The 17,628-nt window shown below is 44.6% G+C and overlaps 1 protein-coding gene across 2 annotated transcripts in view; it reads right to left on the bottom strand.

Moving 5' to 3' along the window:
* SACM1L (SAC1 like phosphatidylinositide phosphatase) overlaps positions 1-17,628 on the bottom strand; it is a 168,029-nt gene that overhangs the window by 23,913 nt on the left and 126,488 nt on the right. For both annotated transcript variants that reach the window (XM_040353372.1, XM_040353373.1), the window contains one exon: positions 7,932-8,001. In XM_040353372.1, the coding sequence (XP_040209306.1) occupies positions 7,932-8,001 (70 nt within the window). The remainder of the gene's footprint in view (positions 1-7,931; positions 8,002-17,628) is intronic.

Below are 17,628 nucleotides of genomic sequence, written 5' to 3'. Positions count from 1 at the left end.
AATAGAGATTGTTCTCTGTGAAAAACTCGACAGACATCTGTGTGGTGGCTCTCCAGGGACTTGGAAAATATGAGGATATCATCAAGATAGACCACCACACATAACTGCAACAAATCTTGAAGGACATTGTTAATAAACTCCTGGAAAACTGCCGGAGCATTACAGAGGCCAAAAGGCATTACGAGATACTCATAATGACCTGTTCTGGTATTAAAGGCACTCGTCGCCCTCCTTAAACCTCACAAGATTGTATGCCTCTCTCAAATCAAGCTTTGTGAAAACCGTTGCTCCCTTGAGGCGGTCAAATAATGGTAAGACGATTGAGACCCATATAGTCAATGCAATGTCTCAGTTCACCACTCTTCTTTTACAAAAAAGAAACCAGCAGGAGATGAGGATTTGCAGATGAAACCTCGAGAGAGTGCGTCTACAACATACTCCTCCATGGCCTTATCCTCCAAGAACGACAAAGGGTAAACCCGGCCACGAGGGGGTATGGCACCAGGTTGAAGGTCAAATGCGCAATCATACGACCGGTGTGGAGGCAAAGTACCAGCTTGACCTTTGTCAAAGACATCGCTAAAATCGTTGTACTCCTCCGGTAGGGAGTAGAGTGAAGAGGCGTACAGGACCTTGGCTACCTTCTGGAAGCATCTCTTACTGCATTGTGGAGACCAGGACAGAACCTCAGCACGGAGTCAATCAAAAGAGGGGTTGTGCCTCTGTAACCAAGGATAACCAATAACCAGCGGAAACTTTGGGTGAGGAAATAACTTGGAAATGGATTATCTCATGGTAAAGAGCCCCTACGGCCATGGACAACGGAACAGTCTCATGAGTCACATGGGCAGGCTGTAGAGGTCTCCCATCAAGAGCCTCAATGGCTCGCAGCTGCAGCGGAATTGAGTGCTTTGATACAAAGGCAGCATCAATGAACACGCCTGCAGCCCCGGAGTCGATTAGAGCCTGTATCTCGACGGACGACTTAGCCCACGACAGGGTAACCGAAACCAGGGGCTTATCCTTCTGGGAAACTGGAGACGAAACAAGGCCACCTAAGGTCTGTCCATGACAGGACCTCAAGGTTCAGGCATTCCCTGGACGGGTAGGACAAGACTTCAAAAAGTGACCAGCCTGGCCACAATAAAGGCACAATCCCTCCCTCCTCCTCCCAATGGTTCTCTCATCCACAGAGACGCGTGAAGCCCAAGTGCATGGTTTCATCTTCACAGACCGGCTCGGTACCAGGTGGCATGGGAGGTGAGGGAGGCAAGGGTGGGACTGCAAAGCTCAGAGACAAATGTACAGGAGGAGGCTTCAGCAAACGCTCCTTAAGAGAGTCTGTCTCTGAGTCTGGAGTCAATGAGGATGGCAAATGTGATCAACTCAGTGGGTATATCTCAGGCTGCAATCTCATCCTTGATGTTATCCGAGAGACCATGAAAAAAAAAGCAGCCACGAGGGCCTCATTGTTCCAAGCAACCTCTGCTGCCAGAGTACAGAATTCAATGGCGTAATCGGCAACTGTTCTCGTACTCTGTTTGATGGACATGAGGCACTTGGCAGCAGAAGCAGAGCATGCGGGAACGTCAAATACCCTTTTGAAGGAAGCCACAAATTCTGGGTAACTCAGGACCATGGGTTTTTGCATCTCCCATAGAGGATTTGCCCAGGCCAAGGCTCTGTCAGAAAGCAAAGATATCACAAAACCCACTTTGCTTCTGTCTGTGGGAAACGCTTGGGGCAGCATCTCAAAGTATATCTCAACCTGGTTGAGAAACCCTCTGCACTGAACTGGATTGCCCCCCTGATCTTGAAGAGGTAATACTCGAGGCGGGTGCCTGCACAGAGACTACCGGAGCGGCCACAGTAGGAGACTCTAGATGAGCCGTGCGACTCAGGAGCGTCTGTATCGCCGTGGCAAACTGATCCATGTGGTGATCCAGGTCATCCAATCTGGAAAAAATATTATTAACAGGTGGATTGGCTGCATCTTCTGGATTCATGACCTCCACCTACTGTCAGAAACCATGAATTAGACCAAGACAGAAGTACAGTTAAATCACACTTGTTTAATAATAAAAATGGTAAACAGAGTAAGCGTAGTCAAAACAAAGCCAGAGTTCAGTAACTGGATTGGGTAGTCGGCCAAGCCAATGTCCAAGAGCCAGTGATAACGGTAGTAGTACAGCAAGCAGGATCTGTAGCCAGAGGTTCCGGAACGTCAGTCAAGCAGGTCTTCAACAGGAACTCAGGAGAAAGTCTCTTGTGAGGTTAACACAGGCTAAGGTAAAGAGCAAATGAACTGGAAGGCTTTAAGTAGGCAGAGCTGATGAGCAGGATCATCAACAGGTGGATCACTGTGAAGATATGGGAGCTAGCAATTAGCCGACAGCTGTGCCCAACCCTGACAGTTGATGAATCTGGAGGTCAGATTCGGTCCGAAGGTCCAATATCCTGTGTCCTTCATTTGTGACAAGGGTTGTAATATACCACAGGGTAAAGAAACCACTCTACAGATTCTAGACATTGATGACTGAAGAAGTCCACCTGGCACCTCTCCACCCCTGGGATGTGCAAGGTGAATAGGGCTGGAGAGGAGTTCCACCCAGGAAAAAGGAAGGGCACATATGGAGTTTCCAGGAAAATGGGGGTATGCAAATGAGCAACCTTGATGTCTGCCACAGCTTGTAAATCTCTAGGATGAAGGGAAACAAGACCAACCTTGCAGATTCCATGCAGAATTTCTGTACCCAGAGAAAGCTGTAGTGAACCTTTAGGGCTAGAAAGGGGCATATATCCCTTGACCATGGGAACAATAAACAGGTTTGAAGGGAAGGAAGGTATGCCTCTTAGACTCAACGGACATACTTCCCAGGCGGGACTAGCATTCTTTTTTGTATGGCAAAAAGGGTACTCTTTCCCCTAGTGTATTATTTTATACAAGTATTTATGGATGCACTAAAGAGGCGCTCCAATCAAAATGGATACACAAGCAAGTGCTTCTAGCACTGATGTTTGGCAGACCAACATTTCAGCCAAAGGGTCCTCCTCACATAAACAGACAGGAGGCCCATTCTGGAATTTTGGTAAAAAACATTCCCAGTCCACCATGAAGTGGAGAAGGGCCTTAGGAAAGTGGCTGAAAAACCTCTGGGTCCATAAGAACCAAATCAGGGTCCTGAGAAACGGTCTTGCACCAGATGGCCAAAGTCTGACAGACACGGTAGACATGGTCGCGGTAGCAGGCTGAAAGGCTTGGCGCACAAGGGCAAATAACTTTTTTAGAAGAGCATTATTACCTTTGTCTATTTGGATCTTAAGCAATGTGCTGACTGTCAATTATTGAAAAACGTCCTGTCAGCAAAAAGAGCAAGAGCATGTGAGCAAGAAGCTCACATCTGCAGCCATAAGCTTGGTATTGTTTTCTACAACCGGCTGCCCAGTAAAAGTTATCTGGAAGGCTCCACAGTCACCCGATCACTTGTACAGTGATGGGAAGCAGCACCAACTTCCCAACTCACCCGGTCCCCTCTGTGACTAAAGAAGCTGTAAGCAACAATGATTTAAACACTTCCAGTTTCAGAGCGGTCATTCCCTGGTCAGGGAAGCAGCTAATCAAGCACAGTCTGTGCAATCTGTGCTTGATTAGCTGCTGCAGAGGAGACAATGGGGGTCCTGATGTCTTCATAAAAAGTACCCGTCATTACCCAAAGCTATTACTTAGCCGGATATTTAGCCATCTTGTGATAGCAATAAAATGCATTGAAATAAATAATAAAAAAAAAATTAAAAACACCTAGTGTATACATGCAAAGGGAAACATGAGCATAGGTCCCTCACGTGTATGTAAACAGTGTTTGCACCACACATGTACTGCTGCGAATATCAGTGGGGTCATCATTCACGATTAACTACACAGATAACCTGTAAATGCTTTTAAAGTGCCATCTACAATATAAAACATTTTAGGTGCTGTAGTTTGTTGGCATTTCACAAGCATGTGCAATTTTGAATTTTAACATGTTTTGTATCTATTTACTCAAAGCAACATAATCTTTTATATTTTACCAAAAAAACTGGGTATTATATTGTGTTTGTGTGCACTAAAATGCATTAGTCAGAGACAAGTCAACATGGCTGTAATTTGTTCCATGAATTCTCCCTGGTTAAGCACAGGGAAGGTGCCAAACCTGAAGGGGTTAATGGTGACTCTAAGGCTACAGCTCAGGCAGTGGACAGTGAGCCACATTATTCATGTCAGGGTCCTTAAGAGTGATGCTTGTAGCCCCTCTCCGCCCTGAATTGCAAGATGACTAAGTCGATCAGGCATAGTGGTTCCCTGCCCTTGTGATCTGCATTGTATGCTTGAGGGAATCCCATTAGGTATACTCATGGATCAGTTTGCTACAGCAAGAGGGGTTAACTGCTGAATGTGACAGTGACTAGAGGCAGCAGAATGCCAAAGTCTGGATGGTGGTGTGGAGAGGCAGAGGAGAGTCTGCAACCTGGTCCTACATGTGCAGTAAAACTCATCTAAAAAGGCAAGCTCAGTGCGGCACTCAGGTCTAGCAAAATGCACAAATTAAAAAAAAATTGTAGCAACCCTCAGCTTCTTCCTTCAGAGAATGACACAAATAATCATAGCCACCACTACACTTACAGTAGATGATGTGGAAGGCAACCTCTCCCATAAGGGTGCAAGGGCCTTGCTGATCACAGATGTCTTCTCCTGTGCACTTCCATGAGGTAGAAAAGTGGGGAGCAAGGCACATGCTCCCCTCAAGATAGGTGTGTGCCCTCGTTGTGTACAACTACATACTACCTAAAGGGTCTTCAAGAAAAGGGTTTTGCCAGGTGGGTGGACCACAGCCTGGACTTGGACCTCTAAAGGACTCTGCGTAACCCTATCATACTGAATACTGTCCTGTAATGTATGAATAAGAAATTATGTTTAAAGTACAAAAGTTATTTGCAAGTGAAAAAAGGTGTGTTTTTCTTTTTTTGTGCATTTTCTTGTTATGCGACCCCGAAAAAAGTAACAAAAAAATTGTGAAAATGAAACAATAGATTATTGGTAAGAAAATAAATAAATACAAATCAGCAGAAAATCAGTTAGGGGTGGAAGGAGTTAATCATGTCTGATTTGGCATAACCATTTTAAGACCAGGCCTTTTTTGGAATTTTTGGCTTACAAGTTTAAATTGGTATTTTTTGTTAGAAAATTATTATTTAGAACCCCCAAATCTTAATATATATATATATATATATATATATATATATATATATATATATATATATATATATATATATATATATATATATATATTTAGCAGAGACCCTAGAGAATAAAATGGCGATTGTTGAAATGTTATATGTCACACCGTATTTGCACAGCAGTCTTATAAACGCAATCTTTTTGGAAAAGACACTTTGAATTGAAAAAAACAAAAAACAGTAAAGCCCAATTTTTTTGCATGATGTAAAATATGATGTTACGCAGAGTAAATAGATACCTAACATGTTATGCTTTAAAATTGAGCACACTTGTGGAATGGCGACAGACTACGGTACTTGGAAATCTCCATAGGGAGAAAAAATGTTTACAGGTTATCTGTTTAGTTACAGAGGAGGTCTAGTGCTAGAATTCTTGCTCTCCCTCTGATGAATATGGCGATACCTCACATGTGTGGTTTGAACACTGTGTACATATGTGGGTGCGACTTATGTACGTGTTCCCTTCTGCACACAAGCTCAGAGGGACGGGGCGCTTACATTTATTTTTTCTTATTTATTTTTACACTTTTCATTTAAAAAAAAATACTTTTTTTGATCACTTTTATTCCTATTACAAGGAATGTAAACATCCCTTGTAATATAAATAAGCATGACAATGCCTCTTTATCGTTAGACCTGGGGTCAAAAAGACCTCAGAGCTCACATTTACACTTAAAGGGTCACTAAAGGCAAACTTTTTTTTTTTTTTTTAAATAACAAACATGTTATACTTAACTCCACTGTGCAGCTCGTTTTGCACAGAGTGTCCCCTAACCCTGTCTTCTGGGGTCCCTCGGCGGCTGTCTCGGCTCCTCCATAGCCGCCGACTGTATCACTCGGCCCCAGCCAATGGCTGTGCTGCTATTAATCCGTCCAGCCTAGCCAATCGACGGCCAGGCTGGGAACCGAACAGGATCACGTGGACGCACGCGGGACTTTCGAGGGGTCAGGTAAGTAGAACGGGGGTTCGGGGGGGGGGGGGGGGGGCGGTACTATCGGATGTTTTTTCACCTTAAAGCGGTGGTTCACCATAAAAACTACATTTTTTTATTCCACTGCCCCCCCACATTACAATTCGATTAAGGCTCTTATTATTTTTTCCATGCTGTACATACCTTATTACAGCATATTCACCCGTGCATCCGGGTTGCGAGACCCGCGGGAGTGGGCGTTCCTCACATGTGTTTGATTGACATTTTGCCCAAAAACGAGCTCCCCCCCGTCGCGTCAGCCGCGTCACGATTGGCGAAAGGAGCCGAACGGCGATGCGCATGCGCAGTATAGCGCCGACTCGCCGTTCGGCTCCTTTCGCCAACCGTGACGCGGCTTACGCGACAGGGGGGAGCTCGTTTTTGGGCAAAACGTCAATCAAACACATGTGAGGAACGCCCACTCCCGCGGGACTCGCAACCCGGATGCACGGGTGAATATGCTGTACTAAAGGTATGTACAGCAGGAAAAAAATATTAAGAGCCTTAATCGTGATGGAATGTGGGGGGGCAGTGGAATAAAAAAAAGTTGTTTTTAAGGGGGAACCACCGCTTTAATGCATAGGATGCATTAAGGTGAAAAAACATTTACCTCTACAACCCCTTTAAAAAATAAAAATACAAAAAAATTATTTTGCCTTTAAAAGATTTAAAAAAAAATCATCCCCTTAAGGCCAGAAGTGACGTTGGACGTTGTTCCATTCCTTCAAGGGCATAGAGCCGAGTAGGGGCTAGCTTGCCCTCACCCAGCTTCCTGCCCAGCCAACCGCCAGGTCCGATAAGCCTGGAGATAACCGGGAAAAAGCGGGAAGGCACCTCTCCTGCCGTCTATAAAAGTGATCCCGTGGTAAACCTGCCCCCGGGACCACTATTAAACGCAGAATCCCATAGTACAAAAAAAATACTAAGTAATGACGTAAATGTGTACTGTGGGAGGTCTTGAAGTGGTTAAATAAGGGGTTACATTTTATTAAAAAAAAATAATAACTTGTAAGGTTTAAGTGATGTCATATGCAGACTCTAATTTAATCTACAACACACGGTTACATTGTATTTACACAATGCCACTTTCTAACTAACCATCTCCAAGTATAATTTTACACAGGAGTGGAGGCATTTTGGCAGCTACTCTTCCTGTGTAATACAATGCAAACATCCAGCTGGCATTTTGACAGCCAGTAGTTGCCGATAATAGCAAAAAACAAAAGAACAAAAGCTGGACAGCCGCACTCCAAAATTTTCTTTAAAAGAGATGTCTTTATTTTCAACTGTGCATACAGTCACTGCAAGCCCACAAAAATCAGTATGGCCAACGTTTCGCACTGGCGTCAGTGCTTAGTCATGTTTTTTGCCATTACCGCATTGCCAGCACCCTGGTGGTTCAACAACCCCTGATCATCACGAGGCTCACCTGGAGCGGTGATAATTCTGTCTAGTTGCCGGTAATAGTGGCAGGAGGGAGTGGCAGAGTGGAATGCAGCTGGACTGTAAGAGACGAGTCCTAAACCCCTTGTTGAAGTTGTTTTGGGTGTATCCCCTACGTTCAAAATCCTCAACTGTTAAAGGAAATCACATCTAATTTATACAGATATTCACTATAAAAGCACAATATGGTACAGATGGCCTTCACACTGTTGTCCACATGAAAAATCTGAGGAAACATACCGTTTTTGTATATTTTTTCAAACTGTGCTTGCTCTTCAATTCTCTGTCCAATATGGAGCACACCAAGTCTCTAAAATAGGAAAAAAAACAGAACTAAAATTAAAAACAAAAAAAATATTCATAAAAGGAAAATATTACCAATAGACATAACATTTTGTATAGCAGTTTATAATTGGGTAACCAAATGCCAAACTTTCACGAATGTTTCTAAGGCCTCATGTAGAGGAATTGCCGTACTTCAGAGGCAAAATCTTTTTTCCTGCTTACGTGGATGCCAGTGCCCATAGGTAATTTCCAGGTATCCTCTCAACATCCAGCCCAGTGGGTTTGAACACAGCACTTCAAAAGCAATCAATGTAGAAAAGAGTTTGGAGTGACGTAAAATGAAGAAAAACAAAATACGAAAAGTGCTACTAAATAAAAAATACCGTAGGTTAAATACGGTATTTAACAGCTTTGCTGAAGAAAATACATCTACCCTCCTAGAATATGAGAAAATTACAAAACAAAAGGCATGCTGATAATGAGAGGGATTATCTTGGGCTATCCTACAGGCTTTTTTTTTTTTTTGCCTGTGCCCGATCCTCCATTAGGTGGTGGTAAAATCCAAAAGGTGAAAGACTTCTTGTGTTTGCCACAATGGGCAAGAAATAATTGGCCCTTTGCAGCCTCATACCACTTTAGCAGATGTTTTTTGTGCATACGTTCTTTTACCTGCACACCTGCCATGGCCTTTCAACACTACTTGCTGAATGCCTATAACTTTATATTACAGATAATACTAGCTAGCATGAGCCAGAATCCCTGTAAGAAGTTTCTGATATGTGTAAAAGTGGAACCTTTGTGTGTACATAGTGGATATGTACATATTTTTTAATTTTGCACTAGTGTTGTGAGAGCAATAAACAGTGTTAAATAATTAAAAATAGAATCTCTGGCAATCAGCTATATACACATTGGAATACAAATTTACTTGCCAAAGCATTTGTCCAACTAATCCAGGGAATTACATAACTCTGCTCAACCACACAGCAAGTAATTTACCTACCTCCTGGTTCAGCTTTAGGCCCCTTTCAGACTGAGGCAGGAGCTGCGGTGGCGGTATAACGCCTCTAAAAATAGCGGCGCTATACCGCCGGGATTGCCGTGGGATTCGGCCGCTAGCGGTGCGGTATTAACCCCCGCTAGCGGCCGATAAAGGGTTAATACCGCCCGCAATGCGCCTCTATAGAGGCGCATTGCGGGCGGTACTGCCGCGGTTTCCCATTGTTTTCAATGGGAAGGAGCGGTGAAGGAGCGGTATACATGCCGCTCCTCTCACCGCTCCAAAGATGCTGCTGACAGGAGATTTTTTTGTCTCCCGCCAGCGCATCGCCTCAGTGTGAAAGCCCTCGGGCTTTCACATTGAGTCTGCAGTGAAGGAGTTTTTCAGGCGGGATAGCAGCGCTATTTTTAGCGCTGTACCGCCTGAAAAACTCCTCAATGTGAAAGGGGCCTTACTGCTTTGTATATCATCTGCTTGCTAACATGCTGGAGATGGATTAGTGACATAGGAAGTGGAATTGCTGAAATAAGTGCTTCACAAGCAGTGTAGCAGATGTGTGCAAATCACTAAACTGGCTCTACAGTATTGCAAACCCTTTGACAGTAAACGTCATAAATTGCATTTAATTATTTGGCTGGAGTGCTACTTTAACCACTTCCATACAGGGCACGTATACACCTTCCTGCCCAAGCCAATTTTCAGCTTTCAGCACTGTCGCATTTTGAATGGCAATTGCGCGGTCATGCTACACTGTACCCAAACAAAATTGGCGTACTTTTTTTCCCACAAATAGAGCTTTCTTTTGGTGGTATTTGATCACCTCTGCGATTTTTTTTTTTTGCGCAACAACTAAAAAAAGACTGAAAATTTTGAAAAAAAAAATAAGTTTTTATTTGTTTCTGTTAATTTTTTGTAAATAAGTAAGTTTTCTCTTTCAATTACGGGCACTGATATGGCCGCACTGATGGGCACCGATGAGATGGCACTGATGGACATCGATGAGGTAGTACTGACGGGCACAGATGAGGTGGCACTGATTGGTGGCGCTTGTAAGCGGCACTGATGGGCACACATAGGCGGCACTGATGGGCACACATAGGCGGCACTGATGGGCACTCATGGGCGGCACAGATGAGAACTCATGGGTGGCACAGATGAGAACTCATGGGTGGCACTTATGGGTGGCACTGATGGCTACTTATGGGTGGCACAGATGGGCACTGATAGGTGGGCACTGGGCATGGATGGGCACTGTGGGGTGGCACTGATTTACCTATGTTGCCAGTCAGTGCCCATTTGTGGGCACCGATTGGCATCTTTTTTTTTTTTAAATGCTTTTTTTGTTTACAGCCTTTTTTTTTTATCTGCCCTTCCCTGGTGGTCCAGGGTGGGCTTCCCTGGTGGTCCATGCGACGATCCGAGGGGGGGCTCGACAGACGCGAGTGAGGAAGAGCCATCAACGGCTCTTCCTGTTTACATCGTGATCAGCCGTGATTCGACACGGCTGATCATGTGGTAAAGAGTCTCCGTGAGAGACTCTTTACAGAGATCGGTGTTGCGGGGTGTCAGACTGACATGCCGCAACAACGATCGCCGCGATGCGCGCCCCCGGGGGCGCGCAGCGGCTCAGAATCCTGAGGACGTCATATGACGTCGAGTCAGGATTCTACAACCACTTTGCCGACGTCAATCTGTCATTGGCGGGCGGCAAGTGGTTAAAAGCTCTATCATCAATTATGACTCATTTTGACTTTGCTACAGAAAAGGAAGTTGCAGTCATTTTGGCTTTGCTTATATCAAATATTTTAAAATGGCAATATTGTTACTTTTCAAAAATAAAATATACACAGCTATGAGAGATGAATACATGGACATGAAGATCACAGTATACGGCGTGTCCGACTGCGAAAGAAGAAGGACGCTCTTTTGCTGAGCTCTGCGAGTCCGGACTGAATCTTGCGGCATCCGCCGTCTTAACTCAGATTTTGGGGCACAAAAATATTCACACCAGCCTCCTAGTCTATCCCAAACGCCCGGCTGCCAAAATTGGGAAGCAGACAGAACGGCATCGGCCGCGTCCCGGCCCCCGGCCTGCACCCTCCACTACAGCCCGGCCGCCATCTTGGGCCTACGAAGTCTCCGGATCCTCCCGGACAATCAAATAGGATCCACACATCGGGAGCCCTCAGGTCAGTGCCCGACCTACATCCACAGACCCCCGCTAACCAAATACCCGGTGGCGGCCCCCCCCGTTGGCACCTTCCTCCTCGTGACTCCGCTCCCCGGCCGCCATCTTAAGGCCTACCTGACTGCTGGAGCCCGCGGCTCGCGTGGACTGCGTCCCCAGGCCTCTAGACCCCCGGATCGTAGCCTGTCATCCACCTCGGGCCCTGGCAGGAGGGTTCTGCAGACGTCCGCACCCCCCGCCATCCTCGCCTGCCGCTGTCTGCACGCCACCTTGAGGCCTGCGGTCCATCCGGATTCCTGCCCCGCGATCCGTGGCTTCACATCAGGCCCTCCGGTGTCCTCTCATAGAAGCCCCCACTGTCCGGAGGTGAGAGTGAAGTGGATCGGCGTGCACACCTCTGCTTGAGGAGCTCCAGCCACAGGGGTGTACGGCGGCCATCTTGCTTCACCCTAGGCCTGGCTGCAGCCTTCTCATCCACTCAGACCAGGCTAGAGTCAATATTGTCCCTGAGAAACACACCCAAAGTATGTGTATTGACCCTGGGGACAGTTTGTAGCTACAATCCAGTAGAGTGACAGAACGTCACGGGCATAGAAACAATAAATCAATCTAGCCCCTCACAACAGCACCAGAGCTAAGGTAACACAGTCCCTTGTAAAACAAATCATCACTGGTGTTTGCAGGGTCTCAGAGATTTTCCACATCTTACTACTGCTGCCAATGCCTCTGTCTTCAGATCCCCTCCTGCTCTGTGAGGACACCCCTGCGCCCCCACAGTGCCACCTGCTGTCACATAAAAGCAAAATTCTCATTTCAAAATAGAATTGTCAATATGATCTAGAAGACACACTCTCGACTTAGGGGGGTCGCTTGCAAGATGTAATATACCACAGCGACTCTATGTAAAAGTTTCACCGGTCAAGTAGAAATATAGCCTATCCACGGTGTCTAATCACAGCAGAACCTTCATCATCCATCTATAAAGCCTGAAAACCACCATCATCCCCACAGTATCCCTCCGTGCATGCCTGGAAACTACAGGACTCGAGGTCGCCGATCTAAATATTCCCCTTCCAACATCTTGCTCCGTTCCAAATCGAAAGGCAAGATGTCCCAGAATGGCTCCCAACCATCTCCGCAGGCCTCTCCGGCATTCCCGCACGCTTCTCAAGATGCCGCTCTGCATAGACAAGTAAGTGAAACCTCTTCACAACTCACTAAATCTGATCTGGACGCCAGTCTCACCATTATGTATGAAAAACTAGCAAACAAGTTCCACTCAGAACTGAAAACATCCACTAGCACATTGCAACAGGAGATTGCATCCTTGGGCGGGCGCACGGACTTGTTAGAAACCAAACACGATGAGTTATCGTTAGCACACAATGATCTAAGGAAGGATTTTGAGATGCTGGCGGACAACTTTTCCTATCTCCAGGCTCATGTTGAGGACCTGGACAACAGAAATCGAAGGAACAATCTGAGGGTGCGCGGAGTTCCAGAATCGGTGACGGACTTGATGCCGGCTGTCTCAAAGCTGTTCCACTCTCTTCTTCCAGACACCCCACCACAATCCTTCGCTTGCGACAGAATCCACAGGGCTCTCCGACCTAAACCTCCTATAGACAAACCTCCCCGCGACATTATCCTTTGCATGAAGGACTTTATCACCAAGGAGAATATACTAAGAGCCGCAAGGAACTCGCGCAATATCGAGTTTGAAGGCACGAGGATTCAATTATACCCTGACATCTCACAGGCCACTCTTGAAAGAAGGCGCAAGATGAGGGAAGTTACATCTATCCTTCAATCGGCCCGCATCAGATATAGATGGGGATTTCCATTCAGACTAACCGTACCTCATAATGGAACTGTCTACTCTGTTGTCAATGTCACTGAGGGCAAGGAGCTCTTAATTAAATTGGGTTTGCTGGACCCTGAGGCTTGCCCGAGACCACCTTCTACTCCACACCCATCTCCCATTTGGGCCACTCCCTCCTCAAGACATGATCATAGAAGGATGAGATCATCTCTGCGATTCGCAAATCCGTGAAAGTCATTATAAACTGATGGGTTCTCTATTTTTTTTTCTTATCTATACTTTTACTGACCCCCGAAGGATACCTCGGCACCATCTCAGGCCTTTTCACTTCGGGTGGCATTATTTTTTCTTCACTCCCCCACTCAAGATTCAAGATGTGGCTCTCCTATACAACGTACCACACCAGATCAATCGCACCCAACTAACGGCTATGTATTGAAGGAAAAGGATTCACATTTTAGCATAAACTATTGCTTTTGGCCCTGGGTTTTGCTAGATCTTGGAAGTCACCTCAAACACATTTACTAATTCTGGGGATTCATGCCGAGATCCCTTTCCCCCTCGCCCCCAGTGTATTTAAAGGTTTGGGGGTGGGGAGAGAATAGTTGGGGTTTTTTTTTTTTTTTTTTTTTTCTTCTCTTTTTCTCTTTCTCTCCTTCCCCCCCCCCCCCACTGCCGCGGTCAGTAATTTCAGGCAACCCACACCGGATTGTTCCATGGAGGGGGAGGAGAGGGATAATATCTTCTATTTTTTTTTGTATGTATATGTGTATAGGTAAATACGTATATCTTTCTCTGTTTTTTTTTTTTTTTCTTCTTTCTCTCCCACCTGCACCCACGATATAGCTCTCGCTACAGAAAAAAAAAAGAAAACACGTAGAGTGGCTTGGCCCTCCCGCACCCGCATGTTTGACCCCCCTCTCACTTTCGGAGTCTTAGTATGATTCTTATGGCCCGCTTTTTTGTGCCTTTGATCATGCTCTCTGCAGCCCTTTTTAGCAGGACTCCGGAGGTGAGTTTTGGACCCACAGGTCCAATGGTTACTATTTTTATGTCAAACCGTTCTCTTCAGTTTGACCCCATTTTTTGGTTTACTTACCTTTCACAGTTTTATAACATGTTTAGTTGCTTTAAACTTTTTGAAACAATGTTCGCACGGTTCATTTTGTTATGCTTTTATACACTCAAGTCTCACATTGAAAACAAAGTGTTTAGTTATAGATTTGGCAAGAATTTCTCTCCTAAGGTCTACGCCACACTATCATATGTTTCTTTATACTTTGGATATACATGCAATACAATTGTGAGACGGGTCACTAGGAATGCAGCCATTCTGTCACAATTTTATGTCCCCACACCACATGATTTAGAGAGTGCCAACGGCCATCATTATATGTCATCTCTTAGTACTTTTCTACACACTATAAATGGAATTAAAGGTAATTTCCCATAATGCCAATGGTATAAACTCTCCCCAAAAAAGAAAAAAAGCCTTCCGTCATTATAAAAGATTGGGAGCTGACATAATATTAGTGCAGGAGACCCACTTCGCGATAGCCAAGCACCCCAAATTTTTTGATAAAACATATAGTCAATTTTATTACACAACATTCGACTCTAAGAAAAGAGGAACTGCCATTTTCATCAAAAACTCAGTAATGTTTGAAACTCAAAGTGTTTTCAGAGATCCAGAGAGTCGCTTTCTGATTATAAAAGGCTCTATAGGAGGACGTTTGGTCACCATAGCCTCAGTATATGCACCTAATGAAACGCATGCATCATTTTTTTCAATTTTTTTTGACACTTTGGACAAATACTCCTCCCCCCATTTGATTGTGGGCGGAGACTTCAATTTAGCTGCTCACTCATCCCTAGATAGAAGCAAAGTGGCACCCACATCCAAAGCCTTCCCTAAAACATTAAATCGCACACTACTAAACCATCAACTCATTGACACATGGAGGGCTCACAACGTCGGCATCAAAAATTACACCTTTTATTCACATCCCCACGATTGCTCCGCTAGGCTTGATTACATCTTTTGCACCCCGATTCTAGTCGCTAATTCATCAAAAGCTGACATCCACCCCTGCCCCTGGTCAGATCACCAGTATCTTTCACCACATCCAAAATAGGTCTTGCTGACACACCCCACAGATGGCGCATCAATGATGCACTACTAACAGACCACCTGAATATCCAACAGCTAACTTCCAACATGGAAGATTACTTTACACTTAACTCTTCCCCAGACACTCTTCCCACGTCTCTATGGATGGCCCACAAGGCGGTCATGAGGGGTCATCTAATCAAGCTGGCTTCTACTAAAAACAGGATTAAGCTGACCGATATAAAAACACTAACTAGAGATCTGGACAAATTATATCATAAACACAATCAATCCCCCTCCAGTGATATACTCAAACAAATCCAAGAAAAACGTACAGCCCTAGATACTCTATTAACCTCAGATGCAGAAAAAGCCCTTAGATGGTCAAAAGCAAGATTCTTATTACATAGTAACTCTACTTCCACTATGTTTGCCAGAAAACTGAACCAATCCACGAAACCTCCCCACACCTATAAGCTTAGAAACTCTGCGGGCCACTTAATATCCCATCCGAAGGGAGTCATGGAGGTTTTTTTGAAATTTTATAAGAAACTTCTATCATCTCCCCAAACCACGCCGAAGCAATCCTCGAAGCAATGGCTGGATGAAATCCAGCTTCCAACTCTATCATCCAAACAGAGTGAGGCATTGAATGCACCCTGCACAGAAATAGAAGTAATTAAGATTATAGGTTCTCTAAAAACCTCCACAGCCCCAGGCCCCGACGGTTTTTCTTCATCATACTACAAAAAGTTTGCATCAGTGTTAATTCCACATCTTGTGAAACTTTTTAACCACATTCTACAAGGCAACCAATTCCCCTCCGAAATGCTCCTAGCAAATATGTCTCTCCTACCCAAACCAAACAAAGACCACTTATCCCCACAGAACTTCCGCCCGATCTCAGTTATAGATAATGACCTAAAAATTTTTGGTAAAATATTAGCAGACAGATTAGCCTCAGTCATCTCACCCCTTATCCACCCAGACCAAACAGGTTTTATTCCAGACAGACAGATTACGGATAATATAAGATTAGCAACAAACATCATCCAAGACTCCAACCTTAATGCAAGACCAACACTACTACTTAGTTTAGATATCCATAAAGCTTTTGATAGCGTCAGTTGGTCCTACTTAGACTCGCTACTCCCTAGATACGGCATAGGAGATGAATTTCTTCACGGATTTAAAGCCTTATACCACGATCCACATACTCGTATTAAGCTACCCGGCCATAACTCTGAATTTTTCCCATTGAGCAGGGGCACAAGACAGGGTTGCCCCTTATCCCCTCTCCTGTTTGCTCTTGCTATTGAGCCCCTTGCATGCGCTATCCGCAGTAATACCAACATCAAAGGGTACACAAAAGGTTTGAAAGATTTTAAATTAAGTCTCTATGCAGACGACGTCCTCCTGTTCCTCACTGACCCTTTACTATCGGTACCAAACCTAATCCAGACCCTGGATACATTTCATGATCTTTCAGGGTTAGGCATAAATCTATCTAAATGTTCTGCCCTCCCGGTAAACTGCCCCCCCGATCTGACTGCCATATTAAGGGAGAAATTTTCCTTTCAGTGGTGTTCAGATTCCTTCCGATATTTAGGCATTAACATCACCCCATGCTACAAATCCCTATACCACAAAAACTACCCCAGATTACTTCAAAACATTAGAGACTTACTCAAATCATGGTCAGCGTTCCATGTGTCCTTTATGGGTAGAATAGTTGCTACCAAGATGGTTATACTTCCAAAACTACTTTTCTTCTTTAGAGCACTCCCTATCCTGGTCCCTAAAAGCACCCTAGATTCTATACAAAGAGATATAAACAAGTTCATATGGCAAAATAAAAAATCGAGATTTGGATATGCACTGATGTATAGACCTCAGTCGAAGGGAGGGTTGAGTATGCCCAACTTATGGCTATACTACCTCTCAGCCAGATATACACAACTCGCACAATGGTATGCACCTTCCAGTCATATCCCTTGGCTAGAATTTGAAGAACAGTCTATCCTACCGTTCCACCTCCAAGGCCTCCTATGGTCCAAATCTATTAAAACTCAAAGAATGGGCCAACTTAATAAAGTAGTGCATCAAGACCTACTATTGTGGCACAGACATAAACATAAATTTAACATTGTCTCAGAGATCCCTCCCCTAGCTTCTTTCTTAGGGGACCCTCTTTTTACCCCCCCAGACCTACACTCCAACCAATATTCTGTTTGGCAACTCCTCAATCTATCTACCTTAAAAGCTTTCACTAAAAACAACACTTTTCGCACATTCTTGGATTTACAAACAGAATATAAACTTAGAGACACTGAACTCTCAGACTACAATAATATCAAACTATTCTATGAAAAAAACTATTCCCTCTCCCTCCAAACCCCCTTCACGACTTTTGAACGAATTTGTCTTACTTCACCTCGAGATAGAGGCCTGATTTCTAGAATGTATAGAACCCTAAACGAACACAATTTACCAGACAAAACACGCCAAATGCTGCAATGGGAATCAGACCTA

Source organism: Rana temporaria, chromosome 5 (genome assembly GCF_905171775.1).
Source record: "Rana temporaria chromosome 5, aRanTem1.1, whole genome shotgun sequence".
In the NCBI taxonomy this organism is placed as follows: Eukaryota; Metazoa; Chordata; class Amphibia; order Anura; family Ranidae; genus Rana; species Rana temporaria.
This window is presented reverse-complemented; position numbering and strand designations above follow the sequence as displayed.